General features: G+C 40.7%; 1 protein-coding gene across 1 annotated transcript in view; it reads left to right on the top strand.

The window, feature by feature from the left end:
* The window catches only part of MICALL2 (MICAL like 2), a 143,911-nt gene that overhangs the window by 87,414 nt on the left and 33,976 nt on the right, over positions 1-22,521 (top strand). Inside the window, exons 8-11 of the mRNA XM_089682284.1 lie at positions 537-1,120; positions 1,296-1,389; positions 7,281-7,453; positions 18,236-18,433. Of these exons, the coding sequence (XP_089538410.1) occupies positions 537-1,120; positions 1,296-1,389; positions 7,281-7,453; positions 18,236-18,433 (1,049 nt within the window). The remainder of the gene's footprint in view (positions 1-536; positions 1,121-1,295; positions 1,390-7,280; positions 7,454-18,235; positions 18,434-22,521) is intronic.

Raw genomic sequence — 22,521 nt, 5'->3', positions numbered from 1 at the left:
TCGTGAAAATAACAAAACATTTTAGTTTTACATAAAATCAATTCTTGGAGGGTAAAGCACGAGTTTAGGTTGTGTGGTACCCTTTGGAAGAGGTTTATGGAAAGGGCTTTAAAGCTGATGTAAATAGGGCAGAATTGGGGTGAACGACAGGAATGGAGATATGAGAGAATGCGAGTAGAGGATAAAGAGTGGAGAAGTGAAAGATGAGCATTCATGATTTTTAATTTATGTATACCTGTGTGTTGTGATGGCTAATATACTGTTGTGTCCAGAATGTTCCCTAACATAAATTTGTAGCATCTGGAACATAAGAATTTCTTCGTCTTTCTTTAAGGAACGATTTGTAGGTTATCAAATTACAAAAGAGAAATTCCACAGAGCATTTCATTGTCTGTAGAAGGTTCTTTTTTGTGTTATTTCAAAACTAACTCTTTGCCTGAGAGACACTAGGAAATCCTTTTCCCGTGGTTTAGTAAATAAGTTATTTCCTACTTGCACCAATATAGCCATTTTTTAAATATTTTCATATTTTTAAGGACTTTGGATTTTTCACCAAGTGGGTCAACCGTTTCCACACCCATGGCAGATCCTATGAAACCTGTGCCAAAAGAAAGAAAAAGTAAAGTGCAAACATCTGTTTCAAGTTCAGAGACATCAAAAACCACTCCAGCATCCACCACCAGCAAGGGAGACACAACACCAAGCTCTGTGCCATCACAGCCAAAACAATCCATACAGTCTGTGCAACCTAGATATCCAAGGCAGTCGGCACAATCTACTCAACCTACACACCCCACAACATCTGTCCTTCCAACACAACCAGCGCTATCAAAGGAGTCTACACGACCCACACAGCCTGCACAATCTCTACAAACGACACAACCCACTCAACCGCAGTCTACGCAACCTGCACAGTCTAAGGCAAATATACATCCCACTCAACCCGCAAAGTCTCCACAACCTGCACAGTCTAAGGAAAATATACGTTCTACACAACCTGCAACTCCTAAGCAGTCTATACAGTCTACACATCCTTCCCAACCAATACAGTCTACAAAACAACCGCAACCAGGTGTGACCCCTAGCAGGGACAATAAGCTGGCTGAACCAACTCCAAAGAGTAAGTATCAGATTATTATTTTTTTATGCTGCATTTACTTATGAAGAAATGAACTTAGGTTTGCAGCATGAGTCATCCCCACATTCCATCTTAATGTTTTTCTTGCCTCACTTTATCTGATAGCTTTGATCTTTATTTCCGTTTCCTCCTTTTAATGAACCATGCTTTTTTTCAGCACAAAATTCTGGCAACAAAGAATCAAAATCAGAAGCCCCAGGGGACTGGAGATCGATGCTCAAGCCTGTGGACAAAAAGCCATCAGTGCAGGGGTATGTTCTTTAAAGAAAGGTTTACAGCCAGATGTGGAAAATTCTTAGAGAAATGTAATGTAAAGATATTGTCACAAATACCCTTCCACCTGTAGAACATCAGAGGTCCCCCAACCCACAAGATTTTCTTCAGAATTCTGTCATGATGGCAAGTTAAAATACCACTAAGCCCCCCCCATCCCCCCCCCATCCCCAAAAGCTGGCCATACACGTATAGATTTTAATTCGAGAATTTTCGCTTCAAGAATATTCGTTTACTTTTCTAATTGTTAGTGGCGTCAAATCAATGTTCGTTTTCGACAGCAGTGACGGGAAAATTTGAAGGGGGAGGAAGGAAAACTTTTCATTATCAAACAAATTTTCGGCCAGTGTATGTGATTATCATTCAGAAATTAGAATCTTTTTAACATCAAATGTTAAAAGCAAAATGCAATTTTTGAATGACATTTGTCCATTCATCAAATATGCAAAGAATTTTTTATACGACTTTTCTTACAAATATTTTCATCCGGAAATCTACATGTGTTAGGCCAGCTTAACAAAAAATGGTTTTGCCAACGTTCGACATCTGTGGTATTTTTAAATATTTTTGTGTTTACTGTGTTTTTTTTTCACAGCAGGAACAAAAATAATTTTTTATGCCTATTGCACATTGTGATGCATTATAATGAGCTACAACGTGCTGACATAAAATGCAACATACTCTGTTTCTTTTCAGTGCAAACCAACACAAGTCGTTGGTGTAAACTGGCACTGTTAATCTTATTTCTCTTGTCCTTGCGTTAGGACTGCATTGAATAAAGCAATTAGTGGAAATGAACCCTTAAAGTGTAGCTCAAACCTAAAATGTTTTCATTTTAGACTCAATTCATATATATGTGAATTGGATGTGTTTTGAACCACATCCGATTTGCATGGCATATGAAACAAAATCCTTTCCTATGGAGCCAGTTCACCTATGTGTTGGCCTGTCTACAGTGCGATCTAAAAAAGAATCAGCCGGAGTTCACATATGTGCAGGGTCGGTTTGCAGCATAAATTCAAGCCCTGTTCAGTGGTTCAGGTGCGATTTTAGGTGCAAATTGTTAAAGCATATGACATTGGAAATTGCACTTGAACCGGGCTGAAAATCATACCGGACTATTTTTGTAATTGCTTTGCGGCTACCCCACACATATGTGAACTGGCTCCATAGAAAAGCCTTTTGGTTCACATATCATGTGAATCGGATGCGGTTCAAAACGCACCCAAATCACATATATGTGAACCAGAGCTTAAGTACGATTTTCAGCCCTCTTCAGGTGCAAATGTATATCATACACTTTAACAATTTGCATTGGAATTGCACCTGAACCGCTGAACAAAACCGCATCGAACTCTTTTACAAATCACACTGCACACCGACCCCACACATATGTGAACCCAGACTTAGACTCTATACTTTTTATCCTGATCACCACCGCTGGTGCGAGCATAAACTGCCCCCAAATGATTAAAAAGATATAAACTACAGACTATATGCAGAACACAAGCTTTCTGATATTTGTATTTTTTTGTGTTTTAAAAGTAACATTTAAAAGTTTGAAGTCTGCTATTATTTTTTATTTTTATTACATTTTTAATTTAAATACTTAAATCCCAAAGCACACTGGGGTAGCTAATGAGTTATCTGCTTCCGCTTGGTTTTGTAGTATGAATCTATGAAGCCCGTAAACAAAAGGCTTTTTTTTTTTTTGACAGACTGTAAAAAGACACAACTACAGGTGTTAAAAGAAGGGCTAGCTAAAAAAATAATTAAAAAAAGTGTTTTTTTTTAATAAATATATATATCAGTTTAAAAATGCAACACACAACTTTTAGTAACCATTTTAAAAAAGTTCCAAAATAAAATAAGCGCCTCCAGTATGAATTCAATTATGTATTATATATTTTATGTTTATACTTTGGTATGTTTTGCATCTTAGCGCTGTGGATTTTACTTATGCTTCTGCATAACTCAAACAGGAGTCTGACTTTCTGTTGTGCTACTTTATAAGCCCCTTACTAAAAATATGTAAGAGGTTAGCATTTCCTATCTTTTTTCTTGAATTATTGTGTAACAATGATTAACTCCAGATCTGTTCCAGTCCTGTGTCAGTTTGAGGGATCTCTATGCAGCTTGAGATATATGTGTGTTCACAAGATGTTCCTGGGAAAGTCCTGCGAATTTCAATCTTTCTGACCCTTCTGGCTGCAGAATGTGCAAAGCTACTGCCTGTGTGTAAAAAAGAGGTTTATTATCTGTTAGTGATGAGGAACCCACTTAGAGCAAGACAGTTTTCTGTTCCTTTCTTCCAAGTTCATATAACTCATTTCCTTAGTGTCATGCTCTTCAAACAACTTTATAGCATGAGAGACACTGACAGAAGTAGACTCTGACTGCCCAGAAAAAAAACGAGCTTTCACTGGATATTCATCAGGCCAATCCACCAAAAACTGATATCTGCCAGGTGCAGTGGAATAGCCGGCCCAGACAAGGCAAAATGCTTTGTCTCCTACCTGGCTTGACATACTTTTTTCAGAGCAGCGTGAGGCAATCCACCATGCGATGGCCAATAGAACTTAATATATAATCAGTGTGACATTTCAATAAAGTTTGTTTAAAAAGAAAAATGCACATTACAATTCGCTGTGATTGGCGCATCAGCACTGCACACTATCTGATTCGCTGTAATATAGCAGCTGGTGTGAACAGGCTCTTAATGTGAATGTTTGATATTTCTGGAAGACTCTGTTGGTGAGCTTGAAGCAGTATCAAACCCAAAAGTAAACTTTTATTATATCGCAGCTTACCAAATGTTAGATGTGCATTAGTTTTCTTTTAGGCTTACTTTCTTCTATTTTCTTTTGGTGATCCAGCCAGTAAGTATGTTAATGTTTAAAAGAACAAGATTATTATTATTATACAGGATTTATATAGCGCCAACAGTTTGCTCAGCGCTTTACAATATAACGGGAGACAATACAGCAACAATACAGTTCAATACAAGAGGGATAGGAGGGCCCTGCTCCTTGGAGCTTACAATCTAGGAGATCCCCTTGCAAATGCAGGGATGAGAGAAACCATTTACCACTGACAGGGGTGCTTACAATGATCAGCTTTTATTTATTTTTGTAAAGCCTTTACCCCAAAAAAGGAACAAAAATGTGTTTGCTGTAACTGCTTATACAGTGTGAGCTTGAGTTTGGCTTCAGTTTGTTAGTATATTTAAATCCGCTAGGCCATTTAACACTCCCCTCCACCCAGACTGACAATGCTACTGGCTGCTTTGCCCTCTGTGCTCATTCATCCAGAGTGGGGGCACTCTAATACAGGAGGTGTGTTACTGGCCAGATCACCAGGTGAAAAGCCTAAAAAAGAAAATTAAATGCTGCCACCACATTTAATGATTGGTAAGCTGTAATATATTACATTTTTTATTTTGGGCTTAATAACGCTTTGAGCTCCAGAGTCTGCACACATGCCATGGTCATCCTGATGGGGTTGCAGGCTTTATTTTTTATTTTTATTTTATTTTTTTATGATGGATAAAAGAACAGAATGTGCTGGACTCCGCCAAGCTATTTCTATAACTAAAATATCACTTCTACATGAACCCTTTAAAATGAGCTCTGTGTGAGATTTCACATGTTAATATATTTTCTGAGAAAGTCTACTTACCCTATCTGCCTATTCCCCAAATCTAAAGTAACCCACCCTCCCGCCACTCATTAGCATACATACCTGAATCCTGCAGATTCAATCTGTTTGGGCCAGTTGCTGCATGCTGGATCCTCCACAATGGCTATGGGACCATCTCCTGAGTATCTTCTGCTTCTAAAGACAACCCCTAATATTAACAAGGATTGACTGCAGCCACTGTCAGTGCAAGTAATATTTTACCAGCAGAGTATAAACATTGCAGAAGCCATAATGGTGTGATTGATTTAAGTGTATATCTGGGGAGGAGGAGCGTACTTTAGGTTGAGAAGGAAGAGTAAGAACACTACAGATTTAAAACTGGTGCACCTAGAATCTTGTGCAGCTGTGTATAGTAATCAATCAGCTTCTAACATCAGCTTCTTCAATTAGGCTTTGACAGTAAAACCTGGAAGCTGATTGGTTACTGCTCACAGCTGCTTCAGATTCTGTGTGCTTTAGCTTTAGTAAATCAACATAAATGAGTACACCCCAACAGATTTGTTAGAAAACTTTTCAGAAGAAACATTTTCTATGGGACACTATACTACAAAATTCTCCCACAAATGGGGTGATCAGTTGCAAACAAGATTTGTTAATTTGCACACGCAAAAAAGTATTTTTCCTAACAAATTCATTTGAGACCATGTTGCAAAAATGAATACCCTCTAATGAAAGTCTTAAGAGCCAAGCTAAATTTTAGACAACAAAATCCTAATTAACAAGAATTAATAAGAATTCAACTACAGGCGAGTTCAGCAGACAGTTGATTATAAAAGGACGTTACTTAAAGAAAACCCCTTCCCATTTCATGCTGTCAAAAATGGCACCACATGCAAGAGAAATGTCACAAGACCTGAGAAAGAAAATGATTTCTTTACACAAGAAAGGTGAAGGCTACAAGAAGATCAGCAAATTTTTACTATTTGCAGTGCTGGCAGAATACTGCAGCAAAAGTGATACAAAAATTTAACAAAGATGGATCTGTGACCATCTCACAGAGACATCCTGACCGTCCACAGAAGTTAACACCTTGACAGGAGCGTCTTCCGATGTGAAGGGTTGAAGAAAATCGCCATGCAAGTTCACTGCAGTTATGTAAAGAAGTGGAAAGCCAAATTGGGGTGATTGTTTCCCATGACACAATACAGCGTACACTGCAGAGGAATGGCATGCATGGGTGTTGTCCATAAAGGAAGCCTCTCCTAAAGCCCATGCAAAAAAAGCCCACCTAGAATTTGCCAGGGCCCATGCTGAAGAAGAAGACTACTGGGACTCTGTACTCTGGAGTGATGAGACCAAGATAAATGTTTTTGGAACTGATGGCTTCAAAACTGTATGACGTTGCAAAGGTGAGGAGTACAAAGAAAAGTGCATGGTGCCTACAATGGAACATGGTGGTGGCAGTGTCCTTCAGGGGGGCTGCATGAGTGCTGCTGGTATCAGGGAGCTGCATTTCATTGATGGTATCATGAATTCACAGATGTACTGCTCTTTGTTGAAGGAGAAGATTCTACCATCACTCCGTGCCCTTGGTCATCGTGCACTTTTCCAACAGGACAATAATCCAAAACACACATCTATGGCCACTGTTGCATTTCTGAAGAACAACAGGGTGAGAGTGATTCAGTGGCCAAGTATGTCTCCTGATCTGAACCCAATTGAACACCTTTAGGGAATTCTGAAGAGACAAATTGAGCATTACTCTCCATCCAGCATCCAGGCTCTAAAAGAGGTCGTTCTTGGAGAATGGAAAAAGATCGATGTTGCTATATGTCTCCAACTTGTTCATTCCATGCCTAGAAAACTTGGTGCTGTCCTTACAAATCCTGAAGGTCCTACAAAATACTAGATGTAGTAGTTTTTTGTTTTGGGGTGTATTCATTTTTGCTTCAACTAATTTGAGTAAACCTGAAGATTTTGTAATCCAAGTTATATTATTACCTTACTTTCATGTAATGAGCTAAACAAATGTTCTATCAAACTCAGTTTTGCCAAAATTTTGTAAATTGTTTTTGTGTTCATTGAGATATTGATTAAAAACATACTTTTCAAAAGGGGTGTACTCATTTATGCTGAGCACTGGATACTTGTAAAGTTGCAAAGTCTCATATTGATGTAATTACTTGAGAATTGTCATGTTGCTTTTCTAATAGTGCAATCTTCCCCACAGGCCTCTGCTTGAAATTAAACCTGCTTCAAAAGAAAAGGAGACCACCAACACACCGAAGAAACTGACAACCACTACTACTGTGACAGTGACCATCTCCCCAAGCCCTGCTGAGAAAGAGAACAAACCAGTTCCTTCTATAATAACCCCTGCCACACCAGTATCAGGGGCTACAGGTAATAAAAAAAACCCAAACTTTTGTGATGTTAGCGGATGTGATTGTGGTGCCAGATGGAAAGAATTCTAGCGCCATCTGAGTAGTTGGCAATTTACAAAGGAGAGATGGAAGAGCACGCTGAAAGCTGCTCAATTTCAACTATAACAGGAAGGCATCATCTCAATCCCCACCCGAACCACACATTCCAACACGTTTCTACAATTAAGCCCATGATGGGTAAAACATGTTAGAGGCATGATTCAGGAGGGGATTGACTTGAAGCTTTCCAGTTATACTTGAAATTGAGTGGCTTTCGGTGTGCGCTTCCATCTCTTCTTTGTAATTTTGCTGACAATAGGGAAAGACGAGCTCTGTGGGCGCTGCACCCAACAGGCACTGAATAACTGGGTGACTGAATCAGTGAAGCCTGGAATGGCGCTACGTGTTTGATTGCAGTTCAGTAGTTGTTAGCTGTTGGGTACCTATATAGCAAACTGCATGGACCTAAAAGAAAGACTGGTGGAGGTAGATGCATTATTGTTAAACTGCACTCCCAGTCCTGTTCCTGATCTGTTCATACTTTATAGATTTTGGATTACCTCTCTCCCAATCTTGAAAGGTTTCCTCCTAGAGTTTAGTTGATCCCACAATGATATTTGATGGTTACATGCATGAATACTTGCTCAGTGATTAGAAACACTTTAGTTAAAGTAAACTTTGTAAAGAGACTGCTAGACCTTGGGAAGACACACCTCTTCTCCGGCACCAAACACAGACCCAACCTTGCCCAGCTGCAGTGCAACTCCGATAAGTATGAAATGATGTTTTCAGCCATGTCCAGATACCAATAAGCTTTAAGCGCCTTGACGTATTTTGCACATCAGGTTACAAGTATGAGTGTGGGCCTTTTGAGTAAGCACTGATGTGCTATATGTGTCAAGGCACTCTGTAACTTTTGCTGTTTTTTTTTGTTGATGGTTTGATTAAAACACTTGCTGGTTTTTAGGACTGGGCAGTGGAAGGTCATTTTTTTTTAACACAATGGTGAGTTTAGTTTGTAAAATAAGCATGCCCCTTCCCAACCCTTTGGTTATTTGTTTACATTGAGATCTTTAAAGAAGACGTCTATTTAAAACTGACTAGTTTCTGTAGGATGAAGAATTTGGAAAAAAATGTATATAAAATATCTACGCTGTCTCAGTGTTAGTTGCAGCTTGGTGAAGATCCTCTGCTTATTCCCTCTCTTAGTTGCACTTTTTATTAGTCTGTATTTCAATTTGTAGCACTCACCCCTGGTGGGGCCGCTGAACATATACAGGATCTCCGGAAAAGTACAGAGGCTGCCATTCACCAAAGCACAGTCCCACGCACATCAATAAATAAAACTCAGTCTAGGTGAATGTCTAAATCAGGGTTTATTGCTGAAGAACTTTAACAGGACAGGGGTTTAAGATCACGGGATACTCTAAAACTATCAATAATCGCAGTAGGTGGACAAACGTCTGTCTAATCTTCCAAAGAGCAGCTTCTCTGGGGGTAGAAGGGTATGGCTAGGATGTTGACCTCCCTGCAACTGTAGTCTATAAAGCAGCTTCTTGCAACTGGTTCCCCTCTGGCACTTTCCCAACTATTGGTCCCAGTGCAGTCTTTACTCGGTGTCCCAGGAGCTGTCCGCTACCCAGCATCCTCAGGCATATCCTCTGTGAAGGAAAGAAGGATCCTTCTCTGTCCAGAACTCAGAGACAGTGCTCTTCAGTAGGGATACTTCTTTGGCAATTCTTTTCAGGCCCTCAGCTCAACAACCTCTGAGGCCCAAGCAGCAATCTTTTGTCTCCCTGGCTATCTCCCAGGGGCAGCAGTCCTTCAGGAGACTGGAACCTTCCTGATGAAGAAAGAACAACCTTCTTGGGCTTCCTACACATTTATCACCTCCCCATCTCACCGCCACCTTCTGGATGCCCCCTTCCAGGGATTGGCTGGGACATGATAAATATTCAACTGATCGTTTGATTCTCCCTCTCTATGCACTGTAAGCAGAGGGGATCAAACTCTCAGCTCAGGAATCCTGATTGGACCCAATCGATATACAGTCATTCCACTCACTACAGTGGAGCCAAAAAATACATTTAGCTAGCAGCCTAACTAGGAGGGTGCTATAACTTTAGTTTGTAATCCTGACACCTAAGTAAACAGGAGCGGTAGGAAGAGGAGATTGTCAGAGGAACCACATAGTGCTAGATGTAAAAAACAATGCTTTGGAGGTAAATGCGATTTTATCCCTGTTTATCTCTGCCCAAAGAACACGGGCAAATGCCTTCATTGTACAACTGGATATTTTATCTTACCTGTTTGAAATCAAGCTAGATTAGGATCAGGGATCTGGCTTCTCCCTTAACATAATATTATTTTTGTACATATATAAAGCCAAATGCCAGGGTATCTGCATGAAGGCTTTCTTTGTTAGATCCATTTTCTTTCCTATGTGAACAGGCAGCTGGTCTGCAATGATGTTAAAGCATTAGTTCCCCTTTTCACTAAAAAGTGAAAAGGTGAACTAACTCACTATACTCTCCTCACACCCCTTTTACCTATTGCACTTCCTTGATTATTTTCTGCTGCCCAGACAGCTAGTGTAGTGGTCTGGGGATCTGAAAATTGCAGTACGCAGCCCATAAGCTGTGTAATATCATGGTGAGTGGGCATTGGTCAGCACCAGCATGTGACCATGCTGACCAATGAGAATTGCTCTGAGTTGTCCTGTAAAAAAATAGGCATGCAGAAGAGAGTGGCTTTCAAGTGCCTGGACTGCTACATCATCTAGTGTGGACAGTGAAAGATGATCAACCAAGGAGGTAAGCGCAGAATGGACTAAGGATGTGGGGAGGGTGCTGTGAATTAGTTCACTTTTTTCATGTTTTGTGAAAAGGTGAACTAACTCTTTAAAGTTGAACTTTGAGCACAAATATTGAAATATTCCTCAGTAATCTTAAAGGATATAAATCCACTTTTTACCTTCCAAAAGCCTTTGCAAATCTAGTCAATACTTGGTAAAAGTAGCAGTGACATCATCATGGGGGTCTGTGCAGGGAGTGGAAAAATGGATGGGCTTGCTAGATACAAGACCAGCCACCCTGCACAATTACAGAGAGCAGCAATGACTGGTCTTTATTACAGGAAGCACCTTCAATGAAAAAAGTGTTTACATTGTTTCAAGACTATGTAGAAGACTATGTAGATGACTAGTGTGTGTGCTGTGAACTTTACTTTTGTGTTCATTTTCTTTTATGCTTCATAGTTTTCATTGTTCTTTGTATTTGTGCCCATCAATTTAGAAACTGATTAATATTGAACATGCGGTCATCTGACAGAGGCAGTAGTGGTGAGCTGGTTGCATAGGAATGAACCTGTGTTATTTGTACTTGTCATGTGTATGTGCAGTATTGCATGTTCATTACCTGTGTGTTTTGCTCCTGCATGTGTGTGAATTAATGCACTAAAGTGTATTCATTGCTCACAAGTGGTGCCGGTAGCTCTTTTTGGTCTAAATATTAGCAAAGGATCTGCTGAAAGCTGAAACTGATTTTTCATAACTTCATTTGAAAATTGGTTCTACTCAGATGATCAGTGTATCAAAACCTGATATTTGCTGTATGCTGGCTGGTTGAGTCTTACACTGATTTCCGCATTTCCTGGGGACACTGGTGAAGAGATATTGCACTGGAGGTCCCAGCTTACCCCCAGCTTGCTCATCCCAACCCTTCGTACATATGCAAAATAAAGGCATGTCATTCATACTCTATTTACAATAATGGAAAATAGATGGAAACTCCCAAGGTGCAAGTGAGACTGTAGGGTAACTGTACAATAAGTGGGAGGTGTGATTTCAGGCAGGATACACACACCCAGAACTAAAATATTAGTTTTGGATAGACTTATCTAATTAAGCTGAACTCTGAACAAACTACTATATACACAGTTTAAATACACATTACTGTGCACTGTAATGTCTTTGTAGTATTGTAGCTAGTCTGATGTTGGTGACCTCTATTTTCTCCACCGCAGTTGAACAATACTGACTGGTCACTAATACAGTTTGGGAACCTTCCCACAGCCTGCCGATTGGACAGTGAAGGAGCAGCAGTGCACCCATTTACTCGTCATTACTATTACTCAGAAAGCTCCTATTGTCAAAGTGTTACTAAACCCCGGACCCTGCATTCACTATATCTGGTCTCCCACAGTACACAAAACATGGAAATGCAATTATTTTAATATTATTTTAATATAAACTGCTAAATCCCTTTTCTCATCAGCAGTTAGAGCAGGCTTGTGACTTCAGCTGAGCACTGGTTAAAGCTTGTAGGAGGAGTTTTCTTTCTGCTCTAGGAGGATGTAGAACCTCTGACCTCTGTCTGGACAGTGCTGATTGGCTAATCACATGCACTCTCCCAAGAAAAAAAAACCCCTCTCTAGCAATACACACTAAACTGAGCATGTGCAGAAGGGCTAAGGGTTCAGTCTGTCTTATCAGCATGGACATTTGAACAAGAGAAGGGGCAGAAAAGACAGGATCAAACAGCCTTTTTACACAATGCAGAGGATTAACCCCTTAGGTTCCACAGTGAGTATAACAAGTATGGTTTACTGCATATACAGACTGATTTTACTGTTGTAGGTTTAATAACACTTTAAACTGGCCATAGATGGGTCATACTTTATCATTCAGCTAGTGGGCTGATCGGAAAAAAAAAAAGAAACAATTCCTCTATCCACACAAGCAAACTGGATGAAGGAATCGCTCCACTGTCTGTCAGAATACACTGATCAGCAGCTGCAGGCACTGATCAACAAACGTTTTCCAACATATTCGTTCAACAGAAGTCAATAGCAGTTTGACTTGTGCCAAAATGGGACGGCCACACACGGATTGAAATTTGACCGGTCCCTGCTGAACTGGCCAACGTTTGGTTCATCTGTGGACAGTTTTAGATTCCCATCATTGTACAAGCTAGTGTAGCCTAGTTGTCTCATTATTCTGTCACTTGCTTTTCCAGTCTGACTCCTAATATATAGGCATTTACAAGAATCTGATCTGTAGAAAGACTCATGTACTTATGATAGCTGTATATTAAAATACATTTTGTGTTTTTATGGTTAAATTAATTATTTTTTTTACATGGAATTGGATTATAGGATGTCCTTTTATATACCTGCCAGGCATAAAGCTTTAAATACCTACCATATGTCTGGAAAATTTGGTATTTAAAATAATGCAGTTTTATATGCAGTGGCGTCCCGAGGCAGGTGCGGGGGGTGCGCGCCGCACCGGGTGACACCTACCGCACGGGGTGACACCGGACCCGCTCCATGAAAAGGTAAGTTGTAAAGCAAGCTGACGATCCCCGCAGGATGGATCGGATCCATCCTGCGGGGATCGTCGGCTTTCTTTACAACTTACCGTTTCGTGGAGCGGGTCTGGTGTCACCCTGTATAGGTTGCATGCCGACGATCCCCGCAGAATGGATCAGATCTGCGGATTGGGGAGCATAATGGATCGGAGTCCATTCCATTGTGCTCAATCCGCAGATCTGATCCATTCTGCGGGGATCGTCTGAGGGGATGTCACCAAGTGTTACCGCACGGGTGACACCAACCCTAGGGACGCCTCTGTTTATATGTAGTATTGATCACCTTCCCTAATCCTTTAGGCAGCATTCACACTTGAGTGGAGCATTGTTGGTCATTTTTGCAGACTTTTTTTTTTTTTTTGTACAAGCGCTTTTGCCCTTTGTTGTGGGCGTCTAAAGTGTTTTTCCCAGTGGGAGTGTTTTGACACTACCTCTGAAATTTATTGGGGCCAGAAATGCTTGAATCTTGAAGCTTAGGAGAAACTTGTGTACTTTTTCTAGCTATAAGCTTCAAGTGACACTAGTCCGATGTGAACAAGCACAACTGAAAGCCATGAGATGCTGGAGTACAACTATAGGCAAAACTTTTTAAAAGTTTGGCTAAAGTAACCCGTCAGATATTTTTTCACCATCTGTGTCTCAGTTTGGAGATTTCCCTTCACGTCTTTTCCCATAGCCAAACAGGAAGTGAGAGAAAATCCCTGCAAATTAATGGAGTCCCTTGGGGACCCCCAAGTCTCCAAAACTAGTGTCTGCATTGGAAGATTTCCCCTTTATTGCTTTTTTGGGGACAACCTGGAATTTGGACTTTTGTTTTACTTTTACTTTCAATAATAATGGTAAACAGAACAAATAGAGAGGGTTAATCTCCCTAATAGGGCACAGACAGCAATATAAACTCAATAGGAGTTCTAATCCCTCTCCACTTTATCCAAAACAAACAAAAAAAAAAAGTTTTTCCTGTAGTTATACTTTGAGTGTTTTGAAGCTTCGAACTACGAAATGCACAGGTGTTAGAGGAGACTTCTACTTGTGTTTATTCCACTCTTACAAATTAACCACTTCCCGACCGGCCGTTGCATATAAACGGCCCGGCGGTGGCACTGCAGGGTCGGATGGCCGTTTATAAACGGCCTCCCTGCACCCTGCCTGTGAGCGCGCAGCACCGCGATCCGGTGCCCGCTGTGTCCTCCGGACACAGTGAAACACCGATCGTCGGACAGGACCTCTGTACGAGGTCCCGATCATGTGATCACTGATTGGCCAATCAGTGATCACATGCAAAGTAGTAAGCAAGATGTCACTTGTGACATCATAGCTTACTACGTGTGGAATCTGTGAATGATCACAGAGGTCACATGGTACAGGGCTATTCACAACAGCCTTGTACCATGTGACAAGCTGTGAGCAATCACAGCTCACTTAGTACTTCTCAATGAGTGCAAGAATGCAGACAGAGAGAAAGAGAAATGATTGCTTTTACATCCTATATGGGTGTAAAAGCAATCAGTGTAAAAAAAAAAAAAATCTTTATCACCCCCCACAAGTAGTACAGTGTCACCATGGTGACACTGTACTGCTAGGGTGACAGTATGTAAAAAAAAAATAAAAAAATAAAAAATATAAAAAAATAAAATAAAAATGTAAAATAAAGTTTAAAAATTATAATTTTTGGTTATAAACTAATTTGGATTTTTTTTTTACTAAAAAGATAACGGAATAAATTTTGGCCAAGATTTATGATGAAATATTATTTATTTGCAAAATTTTATAAAAAAAACACTTTTTTTCAAAATTTTTGGACTTTTTCATTTACTTAGAAAAAAAAATAAAAATCTCAGTGGTGAATAAATACCACCAAAATAAAGCTTTATCTGTCTCAAAAAAATGGTAAAAAATTCATTTGGGTACAGTGTTGCATGACCACGCAATTGTCATTCAGTGTGATAGTGCTGAAAGCTGAAAATTGCCCTGGTCAGGAAGTGGGTAAAAGTGTCCGGTCTGGAAGTGGTTAAACATCTTTATTTCATGGGAGAACTCTAGACACCTTGATTGCTGTGTCTATGTGATTATTTTTTAGGTGGCTCTGTTTTTAGATTCTTCATGACGGCAAGGTTACCATTTCACATTTCGATAAGATGGGCGTTTGGTGTCAAGACTAGTTTTGTACCTTGCTGTGATTGCTGAATGCCATGCTACAAAATCTTCACATGCCATCTCTCAGCCTCTTACATTCCTAACAGGATGCCTATCTTCACCTGGCAATTTAGATCTATTGGAATGTTATATTGGATGTTCTTCCAAAAGACATACCTGTGATCCTGTGCCAGCATGTGCCTGAACCTCTTGCAAAACATGTTCTGACATCTTGGTTGAAAAGCCTTTTACTTGTGTGCTTTCTTTTTCTCTGCCTCTGTTATTGTCTATCAGAATATAGGTTGTATCTGATAACGTGTGTGAGCATGAGGGTTGTTGTTAAGTGGTGTCATTCCCTATGGATGAATAGACTTTGAATTTTGCATTATACCTTTTCAAGTTGTCGTTGTTGCTACATTCTTATGCATGTGTACATGTTCTAATGCTGCGTACAAACTCTTCTGTCCGTCCTCAGCAAGAAACAGATGTGGGAAAGTAAATAGTGGATTAAATCATGTGATCTTTTATCAACAGCCACCTGGAATAATTCATGTCCTTAGCTGTAACTCATTAAGTGACGGTTCACATATATGCGGATTGGATGCGGTTTGAACCGCATCCAACCCACATGACATGTGAAAAGACATTGCCTCCTATGGTGCCTGTTCACATATGTCCGGTGCACTGGCGGTGTGGATTTAGTTCGGTTTGAACCATTTCTAAACTGCATATGTGTGAACAGGATAAGATCCTGAGCTAATCCTCTCCTGAACCTGATGTAAACCTGACATGAACCGCTGAACAACTATTGTGTCAATTAGCTGTGAAATCTGAGCTTCAATCCGCACCGAACATGTATTTGTATCAGACAGCATGTCTGGAATCATTCCTCTCTCTGTTTTCTTAAAGCGGACTGTTCACAAAGGCATACCACAGACGATGCAATTTTTCTTTCATTCAACCACGGCTTGCTGGAAAGAATCTCACTCGATTCCACCATCAACACAGTCAGTGTATCATCTCTATGGATAGGAAGAACAAAAACTACAGGACTTTGGTATTTGATCCAGTTATACACTGTCAGTGTGGATGGGGGAATCTCTCCTGCCGAAGTATTGTGTTCTCCCTGTGAAGGGGGGGGGGGGGGGCAGAGCCGTCCCTGCTGGGAAAACACAATAATTATTGCTAGCGCCCATAACTGTTGACAAGAATCGCATGTAAAAATCAGACATGCTGGTTGTACCCAAGTCATACAACAATCGAATTGGATACAATCAGCCTGCCCATAGAGGGTTTGAATCTCGGCCAGTCCATGCTGAACCGGCCAAGATTCGAACCATCTATAGCAGTTTTAAATTATTTAGTAAGGCCCTCCTTACCCACCTCAAAATCCTGGAAGAAAAAATATTGTCACTGCTATACAAGGTGCCTAAACAAGGTTGATGTCACCATTCATTGGCGATATTTCAGGGAATTCCGCGTAGCCCAAATCTTACAAGAAGATGCTGCGGTGCTGTATTGTAGTGTCATCTTGCAAGATTTGGGGTACTCTGCATTCCCCAAGCTATAGTCAGTAGAATGTTGATGTAACCCTCTGTAACACAAGAGTTTTTTTTTTTTTGCAGTGGATTAAAATGGGGGATGGGATCTTCACTAATTAAGAAGACTATTCGTGGAGTGAGAGGTCATCTTTAAAGAAATTGTGTTTTTTGTCAATTTTTTCTAAAGATTCTGTCAGTAACAGCACTTTCTGTTGCAGACAGGCAACAATAAGCGATTGCCTTGCAGTTAGCAGCAATGTTGTCAGCCCGCTGTGTGCGTTCTTTCAGTTGGCTTTTGGTATGCCTATTAGGTCTATTCTTTGCAAGAATTTCAATAATAATTTTGAGATATCTATAACTTTGATGACATTTTTCTTTTTTTTAAATGTGCATACTTTGCCTAAAAGTCTGACAGTTATTGCTTTGTCACTTGCCTGCTGTGCAAGTAACACATGCCATCTCCCAGAGCCTGGTGCGCATAACCGGATCATCTCTATAGATAATAAAAACACAAACATCTACAGAACTTTGGTATTTGATACCATTGTGTACTCATAGATATTGAATGCAGTAGGGAGCTAGGAAGGGGCAGGAGTGGCCTCCACACTACTAACAATCACGGAAACTTGCCTGTCAGGATGGCCCTGCATTTGGGCACAATTGTAGGACTTGGAGATTGCTGCAGGAATGTACAGGCACAACTAGAGTCCACACTTTAAATTTGACGGCAGTCAATTATGACAGAGTTGTTTTAAAGTTCAACTAAAGGCTTCTGTATGAGATCCTAAAGAAGTAGGAAATCCACTTACTATCTGATGCAACAGCTTCATAAATTAAAATAAAAACTTCCTTTACCTTCCAAATACTCCTTCATTGGTGTCTCACACGCTTCCCCTCCCAGACACTGCTGCTCACAGTAGGAGGGTTATAGCAGCAAAGTCATTGCTTTCAATCCAGAAAGCATTGTGCAGGGCTAGGTGTGGCCAGGTGGTAATTGGCAGGCCAAAGGCTTATAAATCAGCAGAGACAACGTTCATACCACACCCCCTGCAACATTTTTCATCCCACTGAAGTGCAAACAAACAAAGCCTACAAAATAGCGGCAAGTCTGCTCTGAATTCAGAAACCGTCCATCATAATTTCTACCCCATCACAGGAAGTTGCATTAGATGGACATCACTGGCAGGATCAACAGGTATTTGTGGGTCTTTGCAGGGGGACTAAGAGAAAACTAAGTGCAGCTGCACTTAGAATTAAGGGGCTGCAGCACATGCGTTTCATGGGAGGCCATAGATCTACTTTTGCACAAATCATAATTAATTTGTGGAACTGAGTAATCGATTGTGCCTTCACCTGGATCAACTGTGGGCATTAGGTTCTGTATATGAAGGTTTTTAATGTATTGATTTTTTTTTTGTTAACTAGATGAGGTGTTTTTTTTTTACATGACTAGCTATGTAACTGTTATGCCTTGATGTACATGCAGGATAATCCACATTCACCTCTATGGTGAACAGAGGCTGTCTTGTACATATAGCATAGATCAGCATTGACCTACACTGTATTAAAATGATACGTTTTGTTTAAAATAACTATACGTCATAGCAGGCCTTCCTGCATGGGTGGATATGCTTCGTGGGTGTCAAGACTTGCTGTGTTGTGCTTGAATGTCTATTCAGGAACCCTAAACTATGTTTTGCCATTCCCTCTTTTTAGAGTCTGCTAATTCAACACCACCAAAAAGAAAACTTTTAGCAGCAAAAATAGACTTGATTAATGACTGGCCCAAACCTGAGCAAAAATGGCAAGACAGCATTGTGACCAATGAAGAAGAGGCACCTAGGTGGCGGCCCCATTGGGCAGCAAATAATGAAATCTCCAACAGTACAGGCAAAAGTAAAGATAACCAGTCTGGTAAGTGCTAAATTATATACTGTTTATGTTGTTTTCTGCATGGGCATGCCCACATCTGTTTGAATTACAAGTAAGCACGTCATAAATGACGAGGGATTTCCAGAGCCTTCTGGGACGGGATAGCTGTAACAGCCTATCTTGCATTGATCTACAATTTACTGGCTGCTCGTTCTGCTTCCTCCTCTCCCAGTCAGAGCTCTGCTGTACTGGGGATTGCAAGGGGGTAATAGAAGGTCAAATTCAGATATTTATACTGCTTGCATTTCAGGAAATACAGCTGTTGCTGTATTCCTGTATGCAGAGCTTCCTTCTGTTGTGTCAATGTGGAGTACTCTAGAAGCATGACCTTGCCACCTTAGTTCCTTGTCACCTTTCCTCAGTTTTACTTGTCATACCACTCTTGTGCTAGTGGAGTTTATGCTCATGCTGCATTCTATCTAATAATAAAATATATATTAAATCCAACAGGGGCTGACTACTCTCTTCATATAAGGCAGGTGGATGGAATTGTGATTCCAGATGGAGAGATCTTGTGGCTGGAGTCACCAGGAGCCATAATAAGCTGTAGTACGATGCCACCCATAGACGCTATTCAGTGCTAAAATATTAGTTTTGGGTGGATCGAGTCTTTAAATATCCAGGTAAAGCTAGCTGAACCAAACACAGGCACACATATATGTGCTTATGTTTAAAGCTGATCTCTGGGAAAAGTAAAATTTATGATTTAAATCTTTCTTCTCCAACCTCTAAGATGACACAAAAAGGGAAAGAGTGAGGTGACTGGTCCCGCTGCTCATAGGAAGCAGGCCACAGTGACCGGTCCCTTTTTGACAGGAAATACTGGCTGCCTTCTATTCCACTGGAAAATTGGAGATCAGTATAAATAATAAATCCGCAGATGAATACCCTTCTATTTCTCTATTCATGGTTGCTTGAGATTAGCTTCAAACAGAGCATGGAGCAATGAACAGCCAGGCTCAGACAAGTTAGAAGATGTCTATAGAAGAGGGATCTCCAAATTTTCTAAACAAATAGCCAGTTTACTGTCCTTCAGACTTTAGGGGGCCCAGACTGTGCCCAGTGGGAGTGAACAATGTTGCATCTTTAGTATTAGGGGGAGTAACCGTTCCTCATCGTTGGTGTCAGTTGGAGGAATAATGCCTCCTTATTTGTGTCAGTAGAAGGAAAAATGCCTGATTGTTGGTGTCGGTGGAAGGAATTATGTCCAATCGTTGGCGTCAAAGGGATTGATCGTGCCCTATGGTTGATGTCAGTGGCAGGAATTATGCCCCACCGTTGATGTTAGTGGCAGGAAAAATGCCAAAAGTGTCAGATAAAGGCAAGCAAAGGGTCACATCCGGCCCCGGGCCGCAGTTTGGAGACCACTGCTATAGAACAATAAAAGGTAGAGAGCGCCACAAAGCTTGAGTAAATTCAGTAAGACTTTTATTTCACAACATGAAAAGCCAACATGTTCTGGTGGCTCAAAACTCCCCCCTAATTACGGATGATCTGCTAGCAGTAAGGTCCCATTTATAGTGGACAACAGTTGTAGCCGTACGGACTTATTATTGGACAATAGTTGTAAAACCAAACAGATATCCAAAGTAACGCTGCCCATCATTTTTGTTACCCAGATTATTTTGAGATATCCATTTGGTTTTACAGGTGTTGTCCAGTAGACCGTGCATTTGACCTTACTGCCAGCATACAAGCCTTGATGAAGGAGGAGATTTGAGCCCTTGAAATGTGTTGGCTTTTTGATTTTGTGTCCTGAAATAAAATTCTTACTGGGTTTAGTGCCATGTTTGTGGCACTCTCATCTTTCTATAGGTTCTATGGACTGCTCCAGGGACCCTTTGGTTGTCATAGAGCTGGATTTAGAATATACATTTTGATTTCTGCCTTGAGTCTACCCTGTGATCCAGCAGGCCACTAACACGTGCCTTAGCTAAGCTAGCCATACACTTGCAGATTTTTTTTTCTTTTAGCTAATTTCGATTCCTTTATCAATGCTATACAGATGGACAAACCTCCTGAAGCAGCTATTGTATTCTGACAGCTGGCCCCGCTGGCTATCAAAATACCTGAATATCTGCTGCATCTGTTTGGATGCAGCTGCTGTTCGGCTGACAATTTTCCACCTGGCTCCTTTGATTTTTAAGTTAACCTCCCTAGCGGTCTGAATACATCAGTATTTCTGTGCTCAAAGCGGTACATTTTTTTGCATAGAAATATGTTGTTTTTTTATTGTAGGCCTGTAATTTTTAGGAATAACTCACTGAAATCTGTCCGAACAAGAGTCTAGTAAACATCCCGGATATGATAAAATTTGAAACACGAAATCATAAATTATAATATAATAAATAATCATAAAAAATAATAATATAATAATAAATTTAATTCAATAATGTAATCAAGCCAAAAACACTGAAATTTGAAATAGAACGCCAAGTTCGCACATCACTGACCAAAGTCGCAGAATCGTTTTCAGTGTCTGATAACGAATTTCCCCCACGAATCATTATCACTCAATTCTGCAAGTGGTTCTGATTTACTATCGCTGTTCTCTAGCCGGTCTAAAACTGCTTTTGACCTAAAGGGACGCTTTTTGGACACCATGGACGTTTCTCAGTTTCCAGGCAGAAAGAACAGTAAAAATGCAGGCAGTTCACAGGACAAAGCACTCGGGACAAAATGTATGTGAAATGGTTTGATACAGTAATGTTTTACTATGTGATTTTAGTGTATTTAGTGAATGTCACTTTTAAAATTTTTGAATTTCCCGCCATTCCGTCCCCCGTACGTCCCGACGCTCCCAGGGAATGGAACCGGAAGACGGATGCCGGCATGGGCCGGAGGAGATGGCCGGGGACGCTGCAGGGGGGGCATTGCGGGAGCGAAGGACAAGGTAAGTGATCGAGGGAATCCCTGAGCAACGCTGCAGTATAATCCCAAGTGTAGCTCGGGGTTACCGCTTTTGGTACTGAAACTTTACCCTGAGCTACACTCGGGAATACCTCCAGGGAGGTTAAGGGATGTTGGGTGGGAGGCACCCAACCCCCTGAGCAAACTTCGGCTGGTTCCTCAGGAACATTCCAAAATTGCAACAGTGTATGGCCAGCTTTAGAAGACATTCCTGGATTGGTATTGTTCTCCTGTAATGAGTTGGTTCCTCTATCTCCAGGATCCTTCTCCTGTCCATTGACATAATCTTTTAATGTCAGCAGAATAGACCTTCCATTGTTATGCAGGGCTTGCAGATGTCTTGTCCTAAGGGCAGTTTCAGTATAAGTGACCTCCCTAACCAAACACTCCAGTCTGTTTTCTTGTAATAAAACATTGCTGGAGTTCCCAGCAATGATTAGACTTCATTACACGTGTTATTTATATCTCTTGGAGAGTGTACATAGAGGAATGTGTGAGATCTAAACATTGTGTCAGTGAAGCACATGATCTCAGCAGTGGGACAAGTTACACAACGTCTGCCGCTCCTCGCTGATTCACACTAATGACACAGGCAGTAGAAAGTCATTTGGTGAGGCATTTTTCTCTGAATTTCCACCCTAGAGCTAAATTTAGAGCCCATTTATTGTTTCTCTGATTTCCTGCAAGAGAAGATTTTCTTAAAGTAAATCGAAAGTGAACATTATATGGAGGCGTCCAGCGTTGACCTCTTTCTGGCATTGCCAGTTGCCTGGCTGTCTCTGGCAGCAGTACTTTGAACACCAAAGTTAGAACTCGTGATCTACATCCTTGTTCCAGATCAAGTATTAAAGTAGAACTATAGGCAAAACATTTTTTTCATTTTGGATAGAGCAGGGGATTTTTTTTCACCATCTGTGTTCCATTGGGGAGATTTACCTTCATTTTCTGTCCCAGAGCCAAACAGGTAATGAGAGGAAATCCCTGCAAATTAAGGGAATTCCTTGGGGGCCCCCAGGCCACCAAAACTAGTGCCCCCATTGGAAGATTTCCCCTCTATTACTTTACTGGGAACACCCTAAAATTTGGGATTTACTTTTGCTTTCAATGATAATGGTAAACAGGACAAATGGAGAGGATGAATCTCCACAACAGGGACACCG

This window comes from Staurois parvus, unplaced genomic scaffold, assembly GCF_062004578.1.
Source record: "Staurois parvus isolate SC_StPar_1 unplaced genomic scaffold, SC_StPar_1.0 ptg000018l, whole genome shotgun sequence".
Lineage (NCBI taxonomy): Eukaryota > Metazoa > Chordata > Amphibia > Anura > Ranidae > Staurois > Staurois parvus.
This window is presented reverse-complemented; position numbering and strand designations above follow the sequence as displayed.